A 23,411-nucleotide genomic window follows, 5' to 3' on the forward strand; every position below is an offset into this window, starting at 1 on the left:
AACTAAATTGCCAATACAGGTTATTTTCTTAATGTTACATCCCGATACTATGGGCTCTCTGGAAAACAGTGATCACACTTGAAGTGTTAGCCCATTAAGGGAATAGAGACCCCAAAAGATTTGATAAGGGATTTGGCACATGCAATATCCAAAGAAGTACAAATCACGGCACCCTGCTAGATCAAAGAGTCAACCCGTTATTATCAGTTGCTCATAGACACCAGTCTGAGTCTGCTCCAAAAACAAGGAAATCACTTCAGAAAGTGTATATGCATATTGCTGAATGAAGGCCTATATTTTCCATCAGGATGTTTCAGCAATCAAGGATCACTCTAGAAGCAGAAAGACTGTCCGAGACAAGTTTGCACAGGTTAAACTGAAGGCATTTTAAATCAAACACCTGAAAACTGGAAAACTATTGCCACAATTAGAGAGCAAATGAGGTGAACAATGATGTTGGGAACTAAACTAGTCAAATGAACTGCAAAAACACCCCTCAAACTTCTTTTATTTTTCTCAAGAAGGATAAAAACTAAACTACACCAAATCACAACATATTTTGCTTCGACAAAATAGTGTCTAATAGGAGGGAAAGGGAAAAAGAGTTACATGGTATAGTTGAATGGACACTTGTTATATGGCCATCACAATTAGGTTTGAGTACTCATTAAAGGCCAGCAGATTATTGTACCATCTTTCATCAAAAGAAGGAATATATTCTCAAGCCCAAGGGTCTAACTTCTGCTGACAGTGGAAGTTTTAAGTTTTTAAACATACTTTGCTGTAGGAAGCCATACAGTAATGTAATTAGGTATATCAAATATTTCACTAAATTGAAAAACTACTGAAAATTTCTGTATTAGCATACAGATTTAGAGACTACCCTTTCTGATTACTGTCATATAAATCTGCATTTAATTACAAAACAAGCCATTTCGCAGGTGGTTTCTAAAAGAGTATTAATTCCTTCATAACACCATTTGTAGAAGGAGACATATATCATATGAGATACCTCATATCTCATTATGATTATCTTGAACATCATAAAACTGATGTTTTGGGTGTGCTTGGCTTTTTTTTTCCTTTTTCCCTCTTCCAGATTAGTCAAGATTATGGAAATTAATTTTCAAAGCAGAGTACCATCCCAGACTTACTCATAAGATAATTCAAGCTTTCTCACATTACTACACACATACACTACACACTTTGTTGAATAAGATGTTAATTTGACCCAGTGGTTTTTTTTTTTTGCAAATGATGACCACTGCACCTAGGCTTCACTGTGGTTGCCAAGATGTGCACTATAATACATTCCCTATGAATGGATTTCAGTGACCTTGGACTGAAAATGAAACTATGTCTGGAGAAAAGAACATTACAACATTTAATGTATTCAGTAGTTCCACAGTTCTCCAAACAAGGATTTTTCCTTACTGAAGGCAAACTACACCAAAGTATTCAGCCTTTAAAAAAAAAAAAAAAAAAAGTGCCCAACTCAACACAAACCAACCAACCAAAAGCAAATAACAAAACAAAAAAAAAAAAACCAACAAAAGGTGAAGAAATATGCACCCTGAAATTAGTTATTTAGATACGTCTAAACTGAAAACAGTTAAGTACACGGATATGACATTCGGCAATGTCTTGTCTTTACTTTGTCAAGGTTTCTAAATCCCTCTTGAGCTGGAGTACCATTTTTAGCTTGGCTAGGTCAGAATGACACTGAACAATATGAGTGATGACACACAAGACAGCTATATGGACAGAGTTGTCATCAGCAAGCCAGCTGTGCTAACACCTGTATGTCCTGCACAACTGATCTTTAGGAACACAGATCGAGAAAGTCAGATTACTAGGGGAGGAAAAAAAGTCATTCATCAAACCCTGAAATTAAGAGGTGCTAATTTGAGATGCGGGAGGAGAAAAAGTAATATTTTTACTGCATTTTTTTCTTAGCGCAGAGAAATAATAGCTTGTTTCCTACTATAAACTTCTTACAGGAATTATTTAGAATTTAAACAGTCTAATTCGGTTTTCTTTGTGATTTTTTGCATCAGTATGCTTCTGATAGAGCCAGTTTAGAACAACCCAGGGCCACAGTGATGGATAGACCTTGAGAACACAAGCAGGCTTCACTCTTAATGTTAGTTTGTCTAAACACATAGAAAAATCGGCTCTGGGTGTTTGATTAGGCTAGGAAAAATTTTAAGTTGAGATCTCTAAAACAAGAGCTTTTAAATTACTATTGAGATAACTAAATAATAACAATAAATAATAATAATAAATAAATAATATGATGGACTATAGATCCCAGTTAACTGAGAGAAATGTGGCTGATCACTATACCTACGTATATCAGGTCATGTCTACTGGAGTCCAACTGAGGCAGCTAACTTAAGACTTACAACTGTTCTGTTCTTCCAGGGCCTGGTCAACTTGTGATCTTCTTGCTGAAACCAATAACTATTAGCACTTATACTGTTTTTACTGATGTAGTCACCTGTATATAGACTTAAACCTTTTGTAAATTAATTCCTCGCAGGTTGTAAAACAGCCATTCTAAAGAAATGCACTTGATTGCTATGGAACCCATCAGTAACAACAATCTAATGTTACAACCTTACTAATTCTCAAGTATTCAATGGCCTCACCCTGTCTCCACTGTCTCTTCGTGCTGTATTAAAAAAAATAAATCATTAAATCAGATAAAGAAAGATGTCTTTGTATTTTCTACAAGTATGTAACAGGGTAGATGATACAGTATTCCTATTTTTTTCAATTGATAGAACCGTGGGGCTCAGAAATCATATACAGACAGTTTAGGGACATTTCAGACAAGACAACAGGAGTGGCAGCGAGGCAATGAAACACAACAGTGGAAGGATTTCAAGGCATGACTGCTGACAGGTCTGCATGGAAGCTGTTCTGCCAGCTGGCATAGGAATCTTTCAATCAGCAGAAATGAAGTGCACTACAGAAGTGAATGAAGAGTAATTTTTCTGACCAAGTGCCAAAAGGAAAGGAGCAAACTGGATAGATGCTTTGATCCCTGACCTGTTCTAAAATGTCAGAATGCATAGGTTGCTAACTGCTATGAGGAAAAATGGTGAGGACATGGTATTTTACCTGCTAAAATGGCCAAATCTTAAGCAGCCATGACAGGCTGAAAACTCTGACAGACTATAAAGCTTGTCAAGATTTTAATAGTTAAGAGCACAAGGAGAAACAGAAACAATTTTCTGCCTCTGTAAAGGTTGACTCGCTGGGATAACTTCCCATAATGGTGTGTAGCAGAGGCTGAGTGTAGAGTACAGGGATATAGGCAGGCTGAAGAGGAGGCAGTTACAACACTGTACCAGGTGCAGGGGCCCTGGTGCTGGCAACAGGGGCTGGAGGGAAGCCTCTGTAAGGTGGGACAAAGCCAGTTCCAGCCACCACCAATGGACCACTGCAGGACACGGCTGAGCCCCACAGCCCTGCTGGTGGCCTCGCTGTGAAAATGAATTTCAGACTGGAAAAAGCACACCACACAGGGAGAGCAGGAGGGAAGAAAAAGATTGAACATCAAAGTCAGAGAAGAAGTGGGGAGGAAATGCTTGAGCCACTGGATCAGGTATTTCCCTGTAGCCCCTAGACAGGTCCACACCATAGTCCATGAAGGATCCCACAACAGAGCAAGTGGATAGTTCCTGAAGGAACTGAAAGTCATGCAGAGCTCATACTGGAGCAGGTATCTTGAAGGTCTGCAGCCCACACTGGTTCAAGGAAACAGTATGAGGAGGAAGAAGCAACAGGAGAGTAGTTACTATGGACTGACTGCAAGGCCCTCTATCTCAGAGCACGAGCAAAGGAGTCACGAGCAAAGTTAAGCTTAAAAGGTAGGATAATGCTTATTTTTTAACTGTTGTTTCAAACTCTCCAAACCTATTTTAATAAATAAAATAATTTCCCTAAGTCAACTATTTTACCTGTGACAGTAACTAGTATGCAATCTAGATCTCAACATATGAGCTTTCTCATGCTATCTCTTCCCCCCGTCCTGTTGAGGGGGAGTGAAAGAGCATCTGAGTGGGCCTCTGGCTGGTGCCCAAGGCTAACCCACCACAAGCACTCAAATGAAGAAGTAATATAAAGGGAAAGTTGAAGATTTTAGTAGAGATAGTGTAAAATGATTTCTTCTGCTGATGGTATTACCATAACTAGTACATCATTAACTATGCATGTTAAAGAATCTAGTTATAGAAAGTGAACAGATCTAATGTCTCTTAATCTGTTTATACAAACATGATATTAAGAAGTAAGAAGAAATTAATAAAGAGATAGTTTATCAGCAAGTATAAGAAGGGTGTATTTATAACAAAAATAATAACCTCAACTTTGTGAGAGGAAAGCATTTCAAGAAATAATTTATTTTTCATACATTAAAAAAGGACTGCAGATGGATTCTAAAAAAAGACATTCACTTAAATGTTTTTTCTTTCTATTAGAAGACTTTTTAAGAAAACTCTTTATGTTTGAACTCTTTATAATCCTCTCGGAACTCTTTCATTAAAAATTATTTTATGTCTATTATCATTTTTCTATTACCTTTTGGTCATCTTCAATATTTTGAAAATAAAACTGAACCAAACCAATATCCTCTTGAGGTCTTTGTTTGCCCTTGGTGATATTCTGTTGAGGTTTTTTAATTTGTTAAAACATTCATTTTGCATTTAGATATTTATCCATACTATTTAGATGGTATAAGACAAAGAAAGATCTCTCATTTTAATGATATCAGGAACTTTTGTGCAAATAATTCAGCTCCAGGAGTAGGATAAATATAGCTAATGTGACGAGATCCAGGATAGACAAAAAATAACCTTTCAAAGAATATCTTGTAATTTATAAAGAACATGGAACTAGATGCTAAAAATATTTTCTCTCTTAGTGTATGCAGTGCTCAAATTCTTCAACATTTATGCTCCATAAATATTTGTGATGGTTATAAAAGGTGGTTCTCAAATGGTTTTGAAAGAATCATTCTGTGCACAAGAATGGCCAAGCACTTTTTGACTTAGTCAAATGTATGATACTAGAATTTCCATCCAGGCACAGCAGGGGGCAGAAAGTGGTGTAAATGATCCCTTGTCTAGAGATGCACTAGAAGTATGCACAGAGATTGTTTCCTTCTGCTCTGATTCTTCTTGCTTTGATTGTTGAATGCTACACCCAGGTATGCCCAAAGGCAGATTTATCTAGTACCTGTATTGCTGCCTTCTGGAATTCTTATAGGAATAGAGTTAGAAAAGAATGAGGCCACTTTAATGGATCAGAGAATACTGTCTTATCCTCAGTCCAACTAAGATTACTAAGGATGTCTATAAAATCCCTTTGAGGTCTATAGGTAAAAATTTAGCATTATGCATTAATAATACAGATTCTGCAAGTGATGCAGTGGAATTTTCTGGATATTTGTTCATGAATATATCAACGTAGAAATACTACAATCTTCAATTTCAAACTCTCGTATGTATAACTGCAGCTAATAGTAATACATATTCAACTCCAAATGATTCTGAACTTTATCCATTTTCTTTTCATTTCTTTTTTGAACATAAAAGCAGCTTCCAGAATTTCTAGAGGACAAAGAGAAGTTTGGGCTTCCTTTACTAGTATTTCATCCACTTCATTATGCTCTGATTTTTCACTGTTTGAGAAACCTTTTAAGAACAACAGTGTAAACTTGATAGTTTACACATAAGCCATGTTCATTAACGCTAGGTAATTAGCTACCATTATGATGTAGGATTTACATTTCAGATATTTCCCAAACAAAGATCAATATTTTTTCCCTTTGTTCTTCTAGGAGAAATGGTATGTCAAATTATGAATTATTTACAATCAATTTTTTTAGTTCCTGCTGAAAGGAGCATCCTGTCATATCTAATTCTTATGTTTTCCTCATTCTTTAGGTTGACAAACCAGAAAGGATAAATTATTCTGCTGCTCAATAATATGCTATTTGGGCTTAACAACTGTGTACATCAAAAACTAAGAAGCAGATGTGGTAACTAAAATTTTCACAAAAAGATGGCTGTTTCTTGATCAATTTACTGCATCAGGATAATCACTCCTAGGTATGTGACCTTATCTATAACCTTTCCCCAAAACACTTCAGTCCTTATGCATATAATAGCACAGCTTTCAAAATAAAAATGTAACTTTGCAATCCAGAACAATAAATTCTCAATGCCAAGAACTGCATTTGTTACTGCAAAAACACAGCACTTTTTGCATGGCATACATTTTAGGCTTAAAAGAAGCCACTACAAAAAAGGAGGGGGCACAAAGCAAGACAGTCTCTACCAGCACAGTTTGCTGCAGCTAAAACACAGTTTTAGGCTCTGTCATTTTCCGTGAACATTAAAGCAAAGAGAAACTCAAAAAAGGTATCTGAAAATTAAATTAGCAACACTTCTGGTGAACACAGAAACTAAAATAAGGAATAGATTGCCATATTGCTGAGAATTCAAGATGTTATAAGGGAAATTAACACTCCAAGGTAATAAAAACACTTATTCTGCTCTGTGTTGCTCTAGACTAAAAACAGTTATAAAAAACCTAACCTTTACAGCTACAGTTAAAAACAGTCATATCTCCCAAATAATTAATATATACAGCTTTGTTGGACTTTCAAAAATACTAAACCAGGGCAAAATAGTGCAAGTCACTTAAGATTATTACTCAATTTAAAACTGTTTTTAAAAATTATCATTAAAGTTTTTGACTACAGGTTACCACTTACTGTATCTTCCTTATTTTTTTAATCATATATCAAAGATTAAACCAGCAGGCACAAAGGCTTTATAGCCACCATGTATGAGACTGCAGCAAATGACCACTGCCTTACACAGTAGAGACTTAACTCCACAGCAATTGCCTTGGATATTCAATAGTCTTCACTTGGTAACCAGAAATTGTGCTCCCAGTGATTAAGGTTAGGAGAGTGGATTTTGTAATACGTTTTATATTAAAAACAATACGGTTTTGTAGCACAAAAATGCATTTTATTTCACTAAATCTGAATATTTTTTTAAGATAAAAGAAGTTGAAGGTAGAAACAAACTCTAAGGAAAGGAAGTTGCTTTACAACAATTTCTACTCTCCTCCTTCCCTGAGAATAAGCCGTTGTAAAACTTTGATACGTTTGGAAACACAAACCAGATTCTTACCTTATGAAGAGTGGCTTCCACAGCTTTCATATGATTAATGATCAATTCTTTGTCTCTATTACAAGGAAAAAAAAAAAAAGTAGCTTATAGAACTGAAGCTCTACTAACTTAGAAATTCATTTTCTGCTATTTTTTAACTATCACAGCTTTTCAACTAATTGTTGATAACTCAAACTGTTTGTTTTTCTCTCTCCTTTTTACATCTCCAATGTAAATCCTAAAAAATAGTTAATCCGCCACTATTTGGCATGGTGAATGTTCTGGATTACCAATTAAACCAGCTGTAATTATAGGTATATTAACAAACAACTATCATGCTCGTGGAGAAGAAATATGCAGTTTTAGATATAAGGGGCACATTGAAAGGAGGCCGGGCTTTAGCAGGAAGAGAATACATTCTCATATATTTCTAAAAGAAGTTCAGTCAAGGATCCTATCCTTACAAAAGGGAAGTTTGGAGAATGAAACAATACTCTTACACCTTTTTGTAGAATAGGCAAGAAAGACAGTTTTCATCAGTTATTTTGCCATAAAAAACCTTGGTCTCAAATGACAATTGACAGAAGTAGACTTGAAGTTGCATAATACCATATGACTACGGAGAAAGGACAGCATGACCACCAAACACCATAGGAATTCAAAAGGGATCCATGCCAGAAAAGCTGATATACCTTAACATTCCAGGACTGCCTTTTATTTTGCCAGCTATGTGAATATTTTGTTTGAGCTCTTAAAGCACCCAAACCAGAAGTCATAGAATCAGAATCATTTAGGTTGGAAAAAACTCTGAAGGTCATTGAGTCCAACCATTAACCCTGAACTGCCAAGTCCACCACTAAACCATGTCCCCTGGGGCCACATGTTCACGTCTTTTAAATACCTCCAGGGATGGGGACTCCACCACTTCCCTTGGCAGCCTGTTCCAGTAGTTGAGAACCCTTTCAGGGAAGAAATTTTTCCTAATATCCAATCTAAACTTCTTGGCACAACCTGAGGCTGTTTCCTCTTGGCCTATCACTTGCTACTTGGGAGAAGAGACTGACTCCCACCTCACTCCAACCTCCATTCAGGTAGCTGCAGAGAGGGATCAGGTCTTCCCCCAGACTCCTTTCTTCCACCCAAACCCATGGTATTTTTCTCCATGGAATGACTGCTGCTTTCTCATTTCTTGATTCATATCTTAACAGCAAATACAGAAAGGTGGTCAGAAAAGTAGGATTGGCTTTTGCACTCCTAATAAAGCTGTCACATAGACTTTTCTCTTCTTAGGATCCTGCTTTTCTTTGGACTAGATTGGCTGGGTACTTGGCTTCTGGCTGGGGTTAAACTACGACACAGACAAATTACCAAAAGGCTACTAAATTTCTGTCATGGTCACTGTTATCAGACACATTTATTAATATTGCTTCCTACTCTGGAAGAAAGTGGAAAGAACTGCTGGCCACCACTTCAAGAAAATCAAGATAGCCATTCTCAGAATGAGCTAGCCATCTTGCTGTCCTTAAAGCTCTGCAAAACTTTAGGAAAGAAGTTGAAAGACACCCATGCATTGCTCACAACCATTCAGGTTATGGAATAGGTATTAAAATAATATTTTCCAAATAAAAGCAAACTCTTTTTCACCTACTTTGCTTATGTTCCAATGGGGAAAAAAAAATTGTTATTAAGAGTTGTAAAACAATAAATGGTATTGGAGCTTTCTTAATCAATATTTAACCACTTTATACAGAAACAAAGTCAACTTTAAAACCACTTCACATTAAAATAACCCTTTCTGAACACAAGAATGACCACAGGGAATGATCCTTACTAGAGAACATAAAATAGACTGAGGTAGGGTGAAAAAGGGTAAGCTTTTCAGAACAAATCCTTCTTCAGGTCACATCTGCTTTGATACACTCATATCAAATAATATTTGTCATTTTAATTAGGTTGCTAAACATTTCACTTATAACTAGATTAATTACATTATTTCACTGCTGCATAAAACCCTTAAAGCTTCTAAGCTATTATTCTTCAGAGGTCAAATGAACCTCAGGTATAATGAGAAATTTTAATTTTAAATTGGATTTTTTTTTAAATCTTAGCCATGGACCAACAATATTCAAAGTGCATACTACAATAAAAGTAATAGGCAACAAAGTCTGAAAGGATTTATAATTTTATCTGACTATATAACTGTAAGAGGTTAGTAACAATCTCATTCAAGTCAAAGAACACCTTTCGACTATCAATCTTTTCAAGACTGGTCCCTGAACATTTCCTTCCACTCTTCAAGTTATGGTATAAAAAAGTATGGGGTTTATGTCTAAATCCAAAACTCTCTGAATTCAGTACAAATATCTGTCCTGTTCTACAGATAAGACTAGGTCCAAAACAGGTTTCAGCCCCTTTGGCAGCTAAGACCTGTCATCTAGCTGATGTTTCTGTATTTATTATAAATAAATTGTATCTATTTAAAAAATGACATGAAAATAGAGAGAACAAACAATCATTTCTTAAATAAACAGAATATTAAGGATCTGCCAAAGGCATGTTGTCAAGTCAGTAAGATAATCAGCAAACAAAATGCTCATGGTATTTCAGGACCAAGAATCTGGAGCACTGTTATGGGATAACTACAGAAAACATAATATCTAGTACCTTGAACTAAATCTAGTACCTTGAACTAACAGTTTTCTTTTTCAAAGACTATCCCTGAATTTCAAAGACAGATAGATGTACTTTTGTTTTCTAGCAATACATTAGCCAAGGCTAAAACCCTGTGCATGAAAGTAAGAATTGATCATTTGTCTGTTTTAAGTGATCTCCCCAAGGTCCCAGTGCTCACTTCGCTGCCGTGCAGAGGGCACTCTCTGCATCACGGATGCTCTTGCTCAGCCAACGCTTGTCCTGCTCCAGCTGGGTAAGAAGTCTATTTTGCTGACGCAGAAATCGATCTCTTCTTCTCAGCTCCATTGTTGCCTCCGAGAGGCTCTGCAAGCAGACAGAAAACAGAGTTACTTGTCAGCCCAAATAATTAACTTCAGCTTATGCCATAGGCTATTAAACAAAGTGGAAAACAGACTGACTGTGAAGTAGATTTGGACCATTGCATACTAAAGTCTTCTGAATTCTCTAGGTAAAACATTACTGACCCAGCAACTCCCCAGTTTGTAGTACATGGCCTATGTACAAATATGTTCATAAAATAAAGTGATTTTTTGATCAAGCAGGGACATATACTGTGCTACAGGTACTATATTTACAAATATCAGATCTAAACACAATAGAAATAATCAAGAGTACACCATTAAAGAGCACAAAATATTCTCAATACTTAATTTAAAATAAACATTAAAGAAAAGAATTCACAAAGAAAGGGAATAAACAAAGAAGCATTTTTTTAAATATTCTACACTATTCAGAAATTTCAGGATTAAAAAAAGTATCTAATATTCTCTGTTAGTGCATCAAGTAAAATTTGGCACAATTCCTGCTAAGAATAGATCACTATTTTTGGTGCTTTCGCTACTTCAACATTAGCTTTCCAGTATAGAAAATAGTATGTATATTTTTTAACATTTCTCTCTGACTTAGAATTAACACAACATGCTTTAATCAATTCCAATAAATGAAAAATAGCACACAGGACTAATTAATAAAGAACCTGTCTAGTTACTACTCCTTTCTGCTGGGATAAATCAATATATTTACAGACTGGAGTATTAATATTTGATTTCATAATTTGCTAAATGTTACATTTTACTTAAAGCTTTTAATTGCCTTTTTAGAGAGAAATTATAATAGGTGGTTATAAACGTTCTTTTACAAAAGGTGTATTTCCTGACATATTCTAAACGGATGTAGAAGAATAGAGAAGGCTGCATAATTGCAAGACTGAGCTCTTGCACCTTGTTTTCAAAATTTATGGATATGTTTTCTGCTCAAGTTCTGAGAATGCTCTGCATAATTTGTACTCAGGAGTACTTGCCCTGGACTGTGGAACATGGAGAAGATGTACTATGATGTGGATATGTATAAAGAACAGTATATACAAAAGGCTGGTAAAAATTTGGAGGATGCTGAGAACTCAACTAATCTGAAAAAATTAGAGACCTATCTAAGAGTCAAAGGTACTTCAAAAAACAACATGCTAGAGAAAATTTCTACACAGTAATGAAGTACAGCATGAGACTGCAAAATAAACTGAAATCTGCTGATTGGTGTAAGTTTTCTTCACACATTTCTAAAGTCAAAAAAGCATCCAGTTATTTCAACGTTGTATTTTGAAGGTACAGCACTGCTACCTAAACTGTCTGTTCAGCAATTTACAAAATCTAGGCTGAAATTAATCACAGCTGTAATGAAAAAAAAAAAAGCAATCAGAAGTTTATCTAAGAAACTCTAACCCCAGAAATGCTAATATTTTTCTTGCTCTAACGACCCCAGGTTCAATTACTCTATTCAGACTCTTAGGTCATTATTTTCAATGAACACTTGATATTTTTCACCTAAAAAAAGATAAATACACAGATATCATTCATCCACTCCACAAAGATACCCAAAACTGGTAGTGTTGCTTTCAGAAATTCCACCCTAATGCCACTGGCAGCTACTAAAGCCCTGTCTGAACAGCTGAATTAGTGAATTATCAGATTTTCAGAAACGTTTTTTCCGAGGAACAAGATGTTGATTAGCATGGATAATGGGAGCCATTTTTAATTTAAAAATAAAGAACATTATATTGTTCCATTTATTGTGTTTTGTGTTAACTGTTTGCTTGCTTAAGTTAGCATTGAGGATAACCTACTTTCCCACCTGATTGAAAAACCTGTTTTTAAGATGACAAGCCTGAGCTTTGATGATTTAGAATAAATAGTCCTGCTAATATTTTGATGCAAGAAATTTTTGATGTAGAGGCTGCTAGAACAGATTTTGGTTCCAAGATCCTAGTGGTCTAAGAGTGGAGAGAGACAGGATAATAGGAACATTATGCATATTTATTTCAAGCTAGTTATGCTTCTACAGGGGTTGAAGAGCTGTCTGCTCCCACGTAAAGCTTTCATCACTGACCACTAATGGTGAAGAGATCCACTAGGTGTCAAAATCTTCTGAGAGCTGCTAACTAATCTAGGTTACCCATTGCAAGCATGGGCCTATTAACGAGGCAATAGCAGGGATGAAAGTATGAAGCCTAACTCTGTTAAGGGGCATGACCAGCAATCCACACTAACTGGTGATGAAGCAATATAGAAATGGTTAAATTAAGTATCTCACTGAACAGCAGCTTTATTATATTCAAAAAGAACACCATTATTTACATAAATCTCCAAAGGATTAGGACTATCAGCAATACTTCAATATCTAACCAAAATGGAAACTGATTTCAGCACTCCGAAAGCAGTTTCAGCAACTACTTGAAGCTTCTTGCTACTGTGGGTTAAAGTCAAGCCTTGGAAACGCTCAAATACAGTGTGGAGTATTATAAAATAATAGCTGGTAAGCCTCTTTTTTTCCCCTTCTTCAGATTGATCTAATTAAAACCCTTGATAAACTTTATGGACTCTAATATTTCCAGCTGAGTGACTGAAACCAAGAGGGTGTGCCTCAAGGCAGCAAGGCAACAATGATAAGCAGCAGGTTAGCCACTAATTTCTCAGCCAGGGTAGATTGTGAAAGTGTGATGTTCTGATATCCAAGAAAGTGTTCAGGAGAGAATAGGATAAATCAAGTTTAATAACTCTGCTCCTAATTGTTCCCTCAATGCTCCACTCTAATTACTTGGAGAACTCTCCTGACTGTCACCTGATATTAAGTTGTTGGAGGCTGAGTGTGGAGCAGTGAGATAATCAATAAACATTTAGTGGGGAGAAGAATGAAGATCCCGTTAAGCAGTGGGAACCTGCAGCACCCAAAGCCCTTCTGCTCATGAGAAAACCTATGGGAGAGCCATAGTGATTGCAAAGCAATAATCCAAAGCACTGGTTTTAGGCCTTGAGGCCTTTAGGCAACAGTACATTTGAGGAAAAAAGGTTAACACGGTCACCCTAATTACAGCCCATTTTCACATTCTTCATATATAAGCAAAGACAAGCCAATTAGGTAGAAAGGAAGATAAGGGAAGTTTTATTTGTATACTAATTAAACCCCTGATGAAATTAAAGGAAAAACATACAGCTCTGTAATTGTGTCTGAGAAAGGTCACTTCAGGTTCAGTTATCAGAAAAGCACAGCCTTGAGATATTTCACTTAATCCACAATATAGCCCTTATTTTGCCCCCCAGGTCTTAGTATTTACAAAAATAAGAAAATTTCAAAACCTGATAATGCATTTATCTTGAAATGTTTTCTGTGGACAATTACAACTGTTAGAAAGTTGAGGCTAAATATGATAAGAAGAATGAAGGTTTTAAAATCCTACTATGTCTGCACATAGTTCTGTGAAGATGCTGAGCTTTCACTTTCAAGCATAAGTGATTCTGAACCAACTTAGAAGCCAAACTCCAATTTATTAGCATTCTATAAAATGCCAGTTATCTGCTTAATTCAGATGTTTATGCATTCAGGTGCTAATTCAGACATCACTGTACTCCTTCCTTTATCATCTACCAAAATCTCATAGATCAATTCAGCTTTCATCAGAACCCTTAGAAGGAGTTTCCTTTAGAGACATGTTAGATTTAGGCTTTTTTCCCTCCAAAAATCAAGCATGAAAAAACAGTTGTTGGAAAGAACATTAAGCAACTGATAGCACTGAAGAAAAATCTCACTGGATGTCTGTTCGTTTGGTCCTTCCACAAGCTCCCTTTAACAAGTTTAGGTTTTCCAGTGAGGAATCTTTTTATTCAAAACCAGTTACAAAAGTAAATCAAAGCTTAACATTGTTATTCTTTATACATAAAAAAGCACTCTGTTTGAAAGATAACAGATGGACAAGCACTCCAGATGAATGATGACAGCCATACAGTTTAAATTCATGCAAAGCATGTGTGACATATTTATACTGAGAGCGCGTTTTCCAAGATCACCTAAAGCTAGACTAAACTTCTCAGTAAATTAGATTTAAATTACATAAACACAACACAGAAGTATAAGATACGTAAATACACTGTAGTATGTGCATTATGAAATAATTTTGAAATTAAAGATTATCTCTTCCAGATGAAGTATGTATATTTTCTATTTAGAGGCAAAATATTACTTTTAAAAAAATACATTCTGAAAGCTGTCCTACATACACAGCTAATAAAATTTCACAATGAAAAAAAGGTATAGAAAGTTTAGTCTGCATCCAGTTTAAATAGACTTCCCATTATCCTTGTTGGCAAATATAATCTTCAGGATGGTCTCTGAGTGCCCCTCAAAAGACAGTCTGCAAGTAACCTAGAGAAGTTTGCATCTTCAAATGGTTCAAATTCAAAAGGTACAACAAGCTACATTAATATTTAATGTTAACCATGACTGCAATGCAAACCAAGTACAATAGCTCAAATTATTCAGCTAAATTTCCACAGAATGTTTTCTGAAAAGAATTCTTACTTGACAAGAACAAAAAAATGAAGCTTCTTCTATTAGGAGGGAATTAAAAATTTCAGGGGAAAAGTTCCATTGTAAAGAAAAAAATTCATAACTGAAATTTCTCATCAATACTTTAAAAAAAACCCATATCCAAGGCATACACTTAGCCCTGTGTCAGGATAAAGATGGATTTACACTTCTCAAATTGAAACTAAACTGCAATATCAACCGGACTCACTGTGTGTTTCACAGTGGCTGCAGTAGTGTCTTAAAACAGTTTGAAATTAACTCCATGTGGCCGATCTGCTCATGCAAGCACAGCTAACCTGAGGCTGACCGCCCATGATATTCCTTCAACAACAAAGGCTTTCATATGCCCTTTAAACTTCTCAAGAAAAAGAAATATGAGTGCTCAAAAGGACACTTGAATGAGCCGTATCTGCTTTGCAGAAAAAAACAGTGATTTTTTTAACCTTTTTGCAACTAGACCCCCATCCTGACAGCAGCAATCTTTTCATATGCTGGCATTGAGAGAAAGTACATACTCGATGACTCTTCTCTGAAGTATGTGAAGCATGGAAGCAGTTAAAAATAGCTTACAGTTACAGTGTATCTAACAAGGTGCAAAATGGCTCTTCGTGTCTTTGAAAGTGTCTTGTGTTAGGAGGTCACACAGCACTGAGGGGACTATTAAGCAAAACAAATACCAACCAGCACAATCATTTTAATAAATAACCACCAACAAAATACTGGTGAATGAAGGGATACTTGCAGACATATTTTCACGTTTCTAATAAAATGTCAAATACAATCATTCGTGACTGTTTCATACAAGAAACCCTCATAATATGGGAGCACAAATTATGGTTTAGCCAAATCAGTATCAGAAAAATGTCAAGCAATCAACCAAGGACAATTATGACTTAAATGACAGTACAGGTAGCTTTAAAAGCAGTTGTGATATGCAGCTACTGTACAAGATCCAGAGTCCAAGTATAAAGAAACATTTCAATAAAAATTTATTTCAGAATGACTCAATGGATGGGATGGAGAAAATGCACACATTTTCATTTTGCAAGAGATTTTACTTACAAAAGGCACTTGAAATTTGAGGCACGCACATTGTGAAAGAAAATGGTATTACCTATGTATGCCTAGACAACAGTTCATTTATTGACTGAAACATAGCTCTCAGACATCCAAGTAAGTTTAGGTACCACGAGCATTTTACCTGCAGTGGTTGAGGATGGATTACAGTGCCTCCAAGACTTATAGCTAGGTTTAATATCTCTTTGCTACCATCAAACACTTCTCAAGAGAAAATCTATTCTGATCAACAAGAAAGGAATATATTTTTCAACTGTATTAGCTCAAGATGTTTAGCAAAGTATGACCGAAAGTGCTTTATGAAGTCATTGAGCTGTATATGTTTTAAAGTTATTGTGAATTAAACCAGCTTACTAATTTAACCACAGTAGTTCTTCCTGAATAATTCCACATAATAACACCTCTTCCAGAAGAGACATCCTGTGTTCACTCAGCTTCAAAGTACAACTAAACAAAACTTTAAAAGTTTTTATGGGAAGTAATCACAAAATATAAACCACCCACACATAGGTTAGACCCTCATGGACTGTTGAGACACACCCTTTTGAATACCAAGATGCACTGGGCCCTTCAGACATACAGTAATCTAAACAGAGATAATAAATAAGATCTACTTTTAAACTACATTTTGGAAAATGTTGAAGTACATGATAAAACTTATGCACATGATAATTTAGAAATTTTTATCAGCTTCTAAGCTAAGTAAATTACATTAGAATGATGCCTTTGATCTTTCTAGATTTTTTGCTTTTTGTAGATTTTAGAAGTAACTGTGTAGTAAATGTAAATTTTAATGTAGCTGTATAGTCTGTCATACTTTAGAACACTTCAGGACAGTAGGTTACATTCACTAAACCCTTTTTCCCCATTTCATGTCAAATTCTCTAAATTCTTAAGGCACGTTTAGACTTCTTTTCAAGGTTGATTTGTAGAAAAAATCTCTGTTTAAGATAGGCCTGAACAACAAGATACCATGGTAGTCAAAGCAACCTTCAAGCCCAGAACCTTGGAGAGGCTCCAAAGGACAATACATGCTGTGAAGAAGAGGAAAATGATGCCGAAAGGGATCTTAGGACTCCCAATTCAAATTCCAAAGAGGCATGCCAGGGGAGGAACTAGGGGCGGATAGTTCTGGGATTGGATAGACAATACTATAAAATTGTAGAACCACTGCCTGGGGCGCACATGTCTTGTCTGTACTCTGCAGGCCAGGAGGCCGTCATTAAAGACCTGCTCTCTTCATCTTATCTCTATACTAAATTTGCTTGGAGTATTTTTTGGTTTCTGATCTTAAAGTAACAGTATCACTGGAAAGCTGCAGAGAGGGATTATACCACCTTAATAGAACAAAAACAATTCTAGAAAAACTCAGGTTTTATCACTGTGAGTTTTAAGAATAACCCTTGAAGTTAAATGGAATAAAATTTTGGAATCACATGCATGTTGGCATGAGTACATGATCATTCACTACTCGTTCAATTTCTGACACACTACCTCAGGACTGATGTTTCTTTTTTCTCCCTAGAAATGTAAATTCCTCCCCCTTCGCACTACTTAACTCTCTACAACCACAGGCTAGAAAAGACCCAGCCCTGCAGAAGCAGCATATTTTCTGTGCTTTGGCAGTATCACGCCTTTAAATCAGATACTTAAGTGCCATGGAAAAGGATAATCTTACTTTTTTTTCATTGTTACACTTCTTTTTTTACACCCTGGTGGACAATCAGCCTTACAGTTGTTACAATTCCAAGATTTCAAAAAGATGGTTTACACCTGCTACTGCAAAAGATGACTTTTCATAACAATCATGTACCTGTGAGGCACTAACTTTACAAGCAAACTCTGATGCTGCTTTGTAACGCTGCTCTCTGCAATACTGTTGCTTAATATTGCTATACATTATCAAATTGTGCACATTAGCACACAGTATACAAGACAAAAACACAAACAGCACTTAAGATTTTATCTTCACTTTACAACTGCTGCTATATCACATGTACATACACAAAAGTATTTAGCTGGATTTCTATGAGGATACCATATATTGCACCAATTTCTTGCATTTCATTATAGCGTCTGTCGTCTGTCACAGCCTCAAACCATCTGTCTCCCATCATGTCCTACTGGTCTTAATGATCTTGCATTACCAGGGACATTTCTAAGCCCTGGAAGAGACTTTTTAAGCTCTCCAGAAATACCCTTGCATTAGATCTGTATCGCTCAATTTCTTTGGAACATTTCTAAACATTAACAGTCAGTTAAAATAATTCAGGAAGAAGAAGAAACAACAGAAAAAGAATATTAACAATGACAACAAAATGGTACCTACAAACTAAATAATCACAATTTCATTCCCACTGTTTATTTTTAAAGGCATACAATCTGAAGTTAGGGAGCATCTGGACACAGAGAAAAAGTCATCAGGGTCAGGCTGACTGACACACAGCTTCAGAAGCATATTTAAGAAACAAATATTACAGTACCCTAGCTATATGTCTTCTCTTCAGAACAGTTTCAAGAAATTTTCTAAATAGAACTTAAGGTTCAGTTAGTTCTGAGTAAGAAAATATACTGCCTGTGACCTCAATACACTGGTGGTCCCAGTTAAGCTTTTCTTACTGTTGTAGGTTATTCTGTAGCCATTTCTTGGAAGAGGTTGCTGCACAATTCCACCAGACATTAGTGCAATAATGTGAGCCATCACATTAAGGAGTTAGGGACAATGCCAAGAATGTCAGTTTGTGCCACAAAAAGTTTTAATCTTGCTTCATCAAGATTTTTTATCTTCTTTCATTGATTAATTAGACAAATCTTTTTTTAACATGGCATTAACATTAACGTGAGCTTCACAAGATTTAACACTTTACACAGTTTACACTCAAATACTGCATTCCCCTTCAGAAAAGTTCTGACCACACTGTACATTCAGGTATGTGTTTCCATGTTTTGTTTTAATATCAGGCCAGCCACATCCTGCTGCATGAATTATCTGCAGGGAGAAAACAAACATACTTGATTCTCCTTATCTCTTTTATATTTTAAACCTCAATAAAATAAGAAAGAATTGGTAAATAAGTAATTTTATACCAAAAGATTTACTCTTTTATACCGGTCACTCTCTTCTTTCATCCATTAAAAGCTGGAGAGTAGTCTTCTTAGCAGAAAGAACAGATAAAGTAAAACAAAATTTAACTTATAAAAAAGACAATTTCTAAATCATTCTATTGAAAAAACATGGAAGATATATTATATCCCAATATTCAGCAAGGAGATCAAAGTGCTATAAAGACGTATTGATTGGATACCACACTTCCCTCTGGGTATGCTTTGAGTCATACCAAGTGCCAACTGAGAACACAAAGCTTAAACAAGGAATAAGTTTCCCTGAGCTTGGCACACACAGATCCTGAAGGAGGCATGTTAAACAGTGACAGTGATAAATCACTGCAACTCTTAAATTGAATTATTATTTATATTTTTCTCTTTTGGTATGTTCCCTAACTGTAAAATAAAATGGCACCATGATGGTACAAAACTTGGAAAGTTGTCTGCTTCACTCACCTACAGAAGCAAGAGTAATAAACATGCAGTATCATCAAACACATTGGGTGATACCACACAACCATTTATTTTAGTAAATTATTGTTAACTTTTTTTAAGAACACTTATTTCTTCATTCTCTCATCTCAGAAATTTTCTTGTAGGACAATGAAGTACTATCTATAAGTAAAATCTTGGGACTGCTACTTAAAATTTAGAATCCTAAATTCATAATTTTAAAATCACTTAATTACATATTGCAAAGTCCACAGACAAAAAATACAAACAAACCAAAAAACAAACAAAGGAAAGCCCCCCAAACCAACAATTAAGGTGGGTTTACTTAAACTAGAAAGATTTTAAAACATTTTTAGAAGTCTTTTTAACTGAGACAGTAAAAAGATGTAGCAACAAGAACCTCACTGGATTTTTCATAAATACATACTGTAAAATTCAACATAAAAAATTAGGCAACATAAAAGAGTAATTTCTGTTTTGAGTTTGTTGCCCTGCTACTATCTCAAAGAGCTTCCATGCTCTTCTTAATTCAAAGCAGATAGCACAGTTACAGATTTTAGAAGATGAAAACGGTATAAATTTTGAAAAATCTTCCCCTTGAAAATCAGTGAATAACTAATGGAGTGTCAAATTAAATTAAAAGATCAAATTACATGAAAGATAGGCATGGCTGCTGTCATTTTATGTAGCCAAACAGACCAAAGTGCAAAAGAGTGCGTCTCTTGTTTCAGCCTTATGTCAGTCAGATACATACTTAATTATATTCCAATAGTTTAATTATATTCCAATAGGTATTTGAAAGATTGTTACTTACAGTTTCATAAGAAGATATAAAGATCTTTCCAAGTTAACTTCACACAAACAGAAAGGGAGATCATGGGAAAACTTGACTAAGGTGAAAAAATGATGAAGCCCTGGAGAGATCCTTGATAAACAACAGCAAGAAGCAAATCTATGTATAAAGGACTTGTATATCAAGTACATGTACAGTAGAAAGTCCTACACATTGTTATCTATACTACTAGGAAAAATAGGGTTTAGAACGTTTCCTTTAAAAAATCACATGCTGTTTTAAAGATCTATTGATCCCCTCCGCACATCTCAAGGTAACAAAGTTACTTTGTAGTTGACCCAATAATATAACAAAGATCTCTCAGGCACTGGATTTACCAAGAAGCCTGTCAGTATTTCTGAGTGAAAATTGAAACATTGTTGAAGGTCTTGAAATAACAGGGATAAATGTTAGGTAAATACATACGCTTAATAACCACACACTGTAATTACACAATAATCTCATTTTTCTTCCAAATTACTTGTCAATAAATCTTTCTCACTGCACTATAAATTCCAAGGTCATGGACAGAGGTATTTATTAGTATAATTACAGTGCAGCAATAAAACCATTAAGCTTTTACATCCCAATATTGTTCCATTTATTCTCCCCTTCCCCCAAGGGAGGAAAATAGTTCCTACAAATGGAATACCCAGAAAATCTTGAAAGTTACTTTTAAAAGACTATTAAAATGCTCTGCTTCATGCAATTACTTTATATAAGTTTCCTTTTTCTCCATTAATAGAATGTCAGATTTAACTTTTTTTTTTTAATAGCACAGTGCAGCAAACAGACTCAGGATAAAAAGTATTCTCTGAAATAGGCAATGTTACTATACTGTAAAGTCTAAAGTGTTCTAGATTTCACTGCGTGCCAGTCAGTAATATAGGGGACCCAAAAACCCTAGGTCTTAACCATCTGTGGAGAAGTAACTTGTAGACCAAACTATTAACACTTGTTTCCACATAGTTTCATTATTCCCAGGCACAGTTCTGCCTGTCTTGGCTACTTGCCATCTTCCACGAAACAACTGAAGTGCATGACTCTAAAACGACTATCAAAATCAGACTAGCACGTCTACTGAATCAGACTACTGATCAGCATGATGAAGCTTATCAAACTTATCCCACAATCTCCTACAGAAGGGTAAACCTATCCTTACTTGGAAACTAACTCCTGGTCATTACTAGTTTTCAAAGATTAACCAAAGTGATGTTATGAAATCACGACTTGTTCCAGGGTTCTATCTCAGTGTCTAAATTACACCAAAATTGCTTTAATGGTGAGAGCACTTTCCTCAGTTATCTTAAACTCTTCAGCATGTTCAAAATAAAATCACAGAATCTTCTAAGTTGGAAGGGACCCATAAGGATCATCGAGTTCAGCCCTTAGCTGTGCGAAGGACCATCTCCAAGAGTCACACCATGCACCTGAAAATATCATCCAAACATTTCCTGAACTCTGTCAGGCTTGGTGCTGTGACTACGTCCCTGGGGAACCTGTTTGTTGCCCTCCTTTGGACGTGCTCTAACAGCTTAATGTCTTTCCTGTATTGTGGTGCCCAGAACTGCACACAATGTTCAAGGTGAGGCCGCACCAGAGCAGAGCAGAGCGGGACAATCACCTCCCTTGGCCATTTGGATGATACTCTCAGGCACATGGTGTGACTCTTGGGGATGGTCTTGCGCAGGGCTAAGGGTTGGATCCCTTCCAACTCGGCATTCTGTGATATTTACATCTGAACTAGATTCCACATAAATGCAATAAACTCCCAATTCCTTTCATTCTTCTTCCAATGTAAAGTAGAAGCTATTTGGATACTATTTTATTATTTTCTTGCTATAAAAAGATAACAAATAATTTGCCTGAATAATATTCCTTCTAACAGCCAATAAAATATTGTATAGTAGTATAATTTTTAAAAAAACAATGGTATGAATACATGTTCTAATTCCAAGGTAAAACCTTAACATTGCTCAAATTAAAATGAACTATTACCAATATTCAACTTGCAAAACTGGACAAAAGAAGAAACGTAGAGGAATGAAACAATAACACAACAGTAATGTCAATACCCTTTCAAAATAAGAGCTTCCCATAGATTATGTTTGTGTGCCATATACTACAACATTTTGAACTGTTGTATTGACCTTCATGTTAATGCAAACTCATAAAGAGCTCATAACCACAATTTTAACTTTATTCTTTCTCCCATTCTGCTTATTACTATGGCACAAATACAATTCTAAAGGCCATGTACTGACTTCACACACTCCAGACTACTCATGCTCATACTGATGAATGTTCTAGATACAGAACAAAGAAAATACACAGACCTAAAACCTGCCTAGAAATAAGTTAGTTCAGGGAGGAAATACAGGGATCAATATTGCTAATGAGGTGATCTCTAAAGCAGAAAAAGAATAAGGCAATCCCTGGACCCTGAATCTTAGAAGCTAACTAGAGAAGCAAAACTAGTAGAGCTGTGCATAACATAAAGATCTGCTTTCAAAGTGCTAAACAGAAAAGAGTACAAATATTTATTTCCAAGAGAAGATTTAATGCAGTAAGATAATAACACAGACAGTAAGACAATAAATCAAACTAACCAATGGTGAAGGGCCTTGAGGGGAAGCCATATGAGGAGTAGTTGAGGTCACTTAGGCTATTCAGCCTGGAGAAGAGGAAACTGAGGGGAGACCTCATTGCAGTCACAACTTCCTTGTGAGGGGAAGAGGAGGGGTAGACAATGATCTCTTCTCTATGGTGACCAGTGACAGGGCCCAAGGGAATGGCCTGAAGTTGTGTCAGGGGAGGTTTAGGTTGGATATTAGAAAAGGTTCTTCACCCAGAGGGGTGGTTGGGTGCTGGAACAGGCTCCCTAGGGAAGTGGTCACAGCACCAAGCCTGCCAGAGTTCAAGGACCATTTGGAGAACACTCTCAGGCACATGGTATAACTCTTGGGATTGTCCTGTGCAGTGTTAGGAGCTGGACTTGATGATCCTAGTGGGTACCTTCCAACTCAGGATATTCTAACTCCACGGACAAACCATAGAAGAGCAAAATTTAACATGAAGTTTAAGTTTAGACATCTGAAATACAGATTAAGTAATACAAAGCAGACTTTACCACAATTGTCTTCTTTTTCCCTTTGTGAAGAAAAGTTCTCAGGTCCAGTCCACAATGTATGCTATCTCAC

At 35.9% G+C, this 23,411-nt stretch overlaps 1 protein-coding gene across 2 annotated transcripts in view; it reads right to left on the minus strand.

Moving 5' to 3' along the window:
- Window positions 1-23,411, minus strand: part of CCDC171 (coiled-coil domain containing 171) — a 146,764-nt gene that overhangs the window by 42,381 nt on the left and 80,972 nt on the right. For both annotated transcript variants that reach the window (XM_051772315.1, XM_051772314.1), the window contains 2 exons: window positions 10,045-10,190; window positions 7,215-7,269 (listed from right to left, as the gene is read on the minus strand). In XM_051772315.1, coding sequence (XP_051628275.1) covers window positions 7,215-7,269; window positions 10,045-10,190 — 201 coding nt within the window. The remainder of the gene's footprint in view (window positions 1-7,214; window positions 7,270-10,044; window positions 10,191-23,411) is intronic.

This window comes from Manacus candei, unplaced genomic scaffold, assembly GCF_025592945.1.
Source record: "Manacus candei isolate 608988 ecotype Guabito, Panama unplaced genomic scaffold, ASM2559294v1 h1tg000152l, whole genome shotgun sequence".
NCBI classification, from domain to species: Eukaryota; Metazoa; Chordata; class Aves; order Passeriformes; family Pipridae; genus Manacus; species Manacus candei.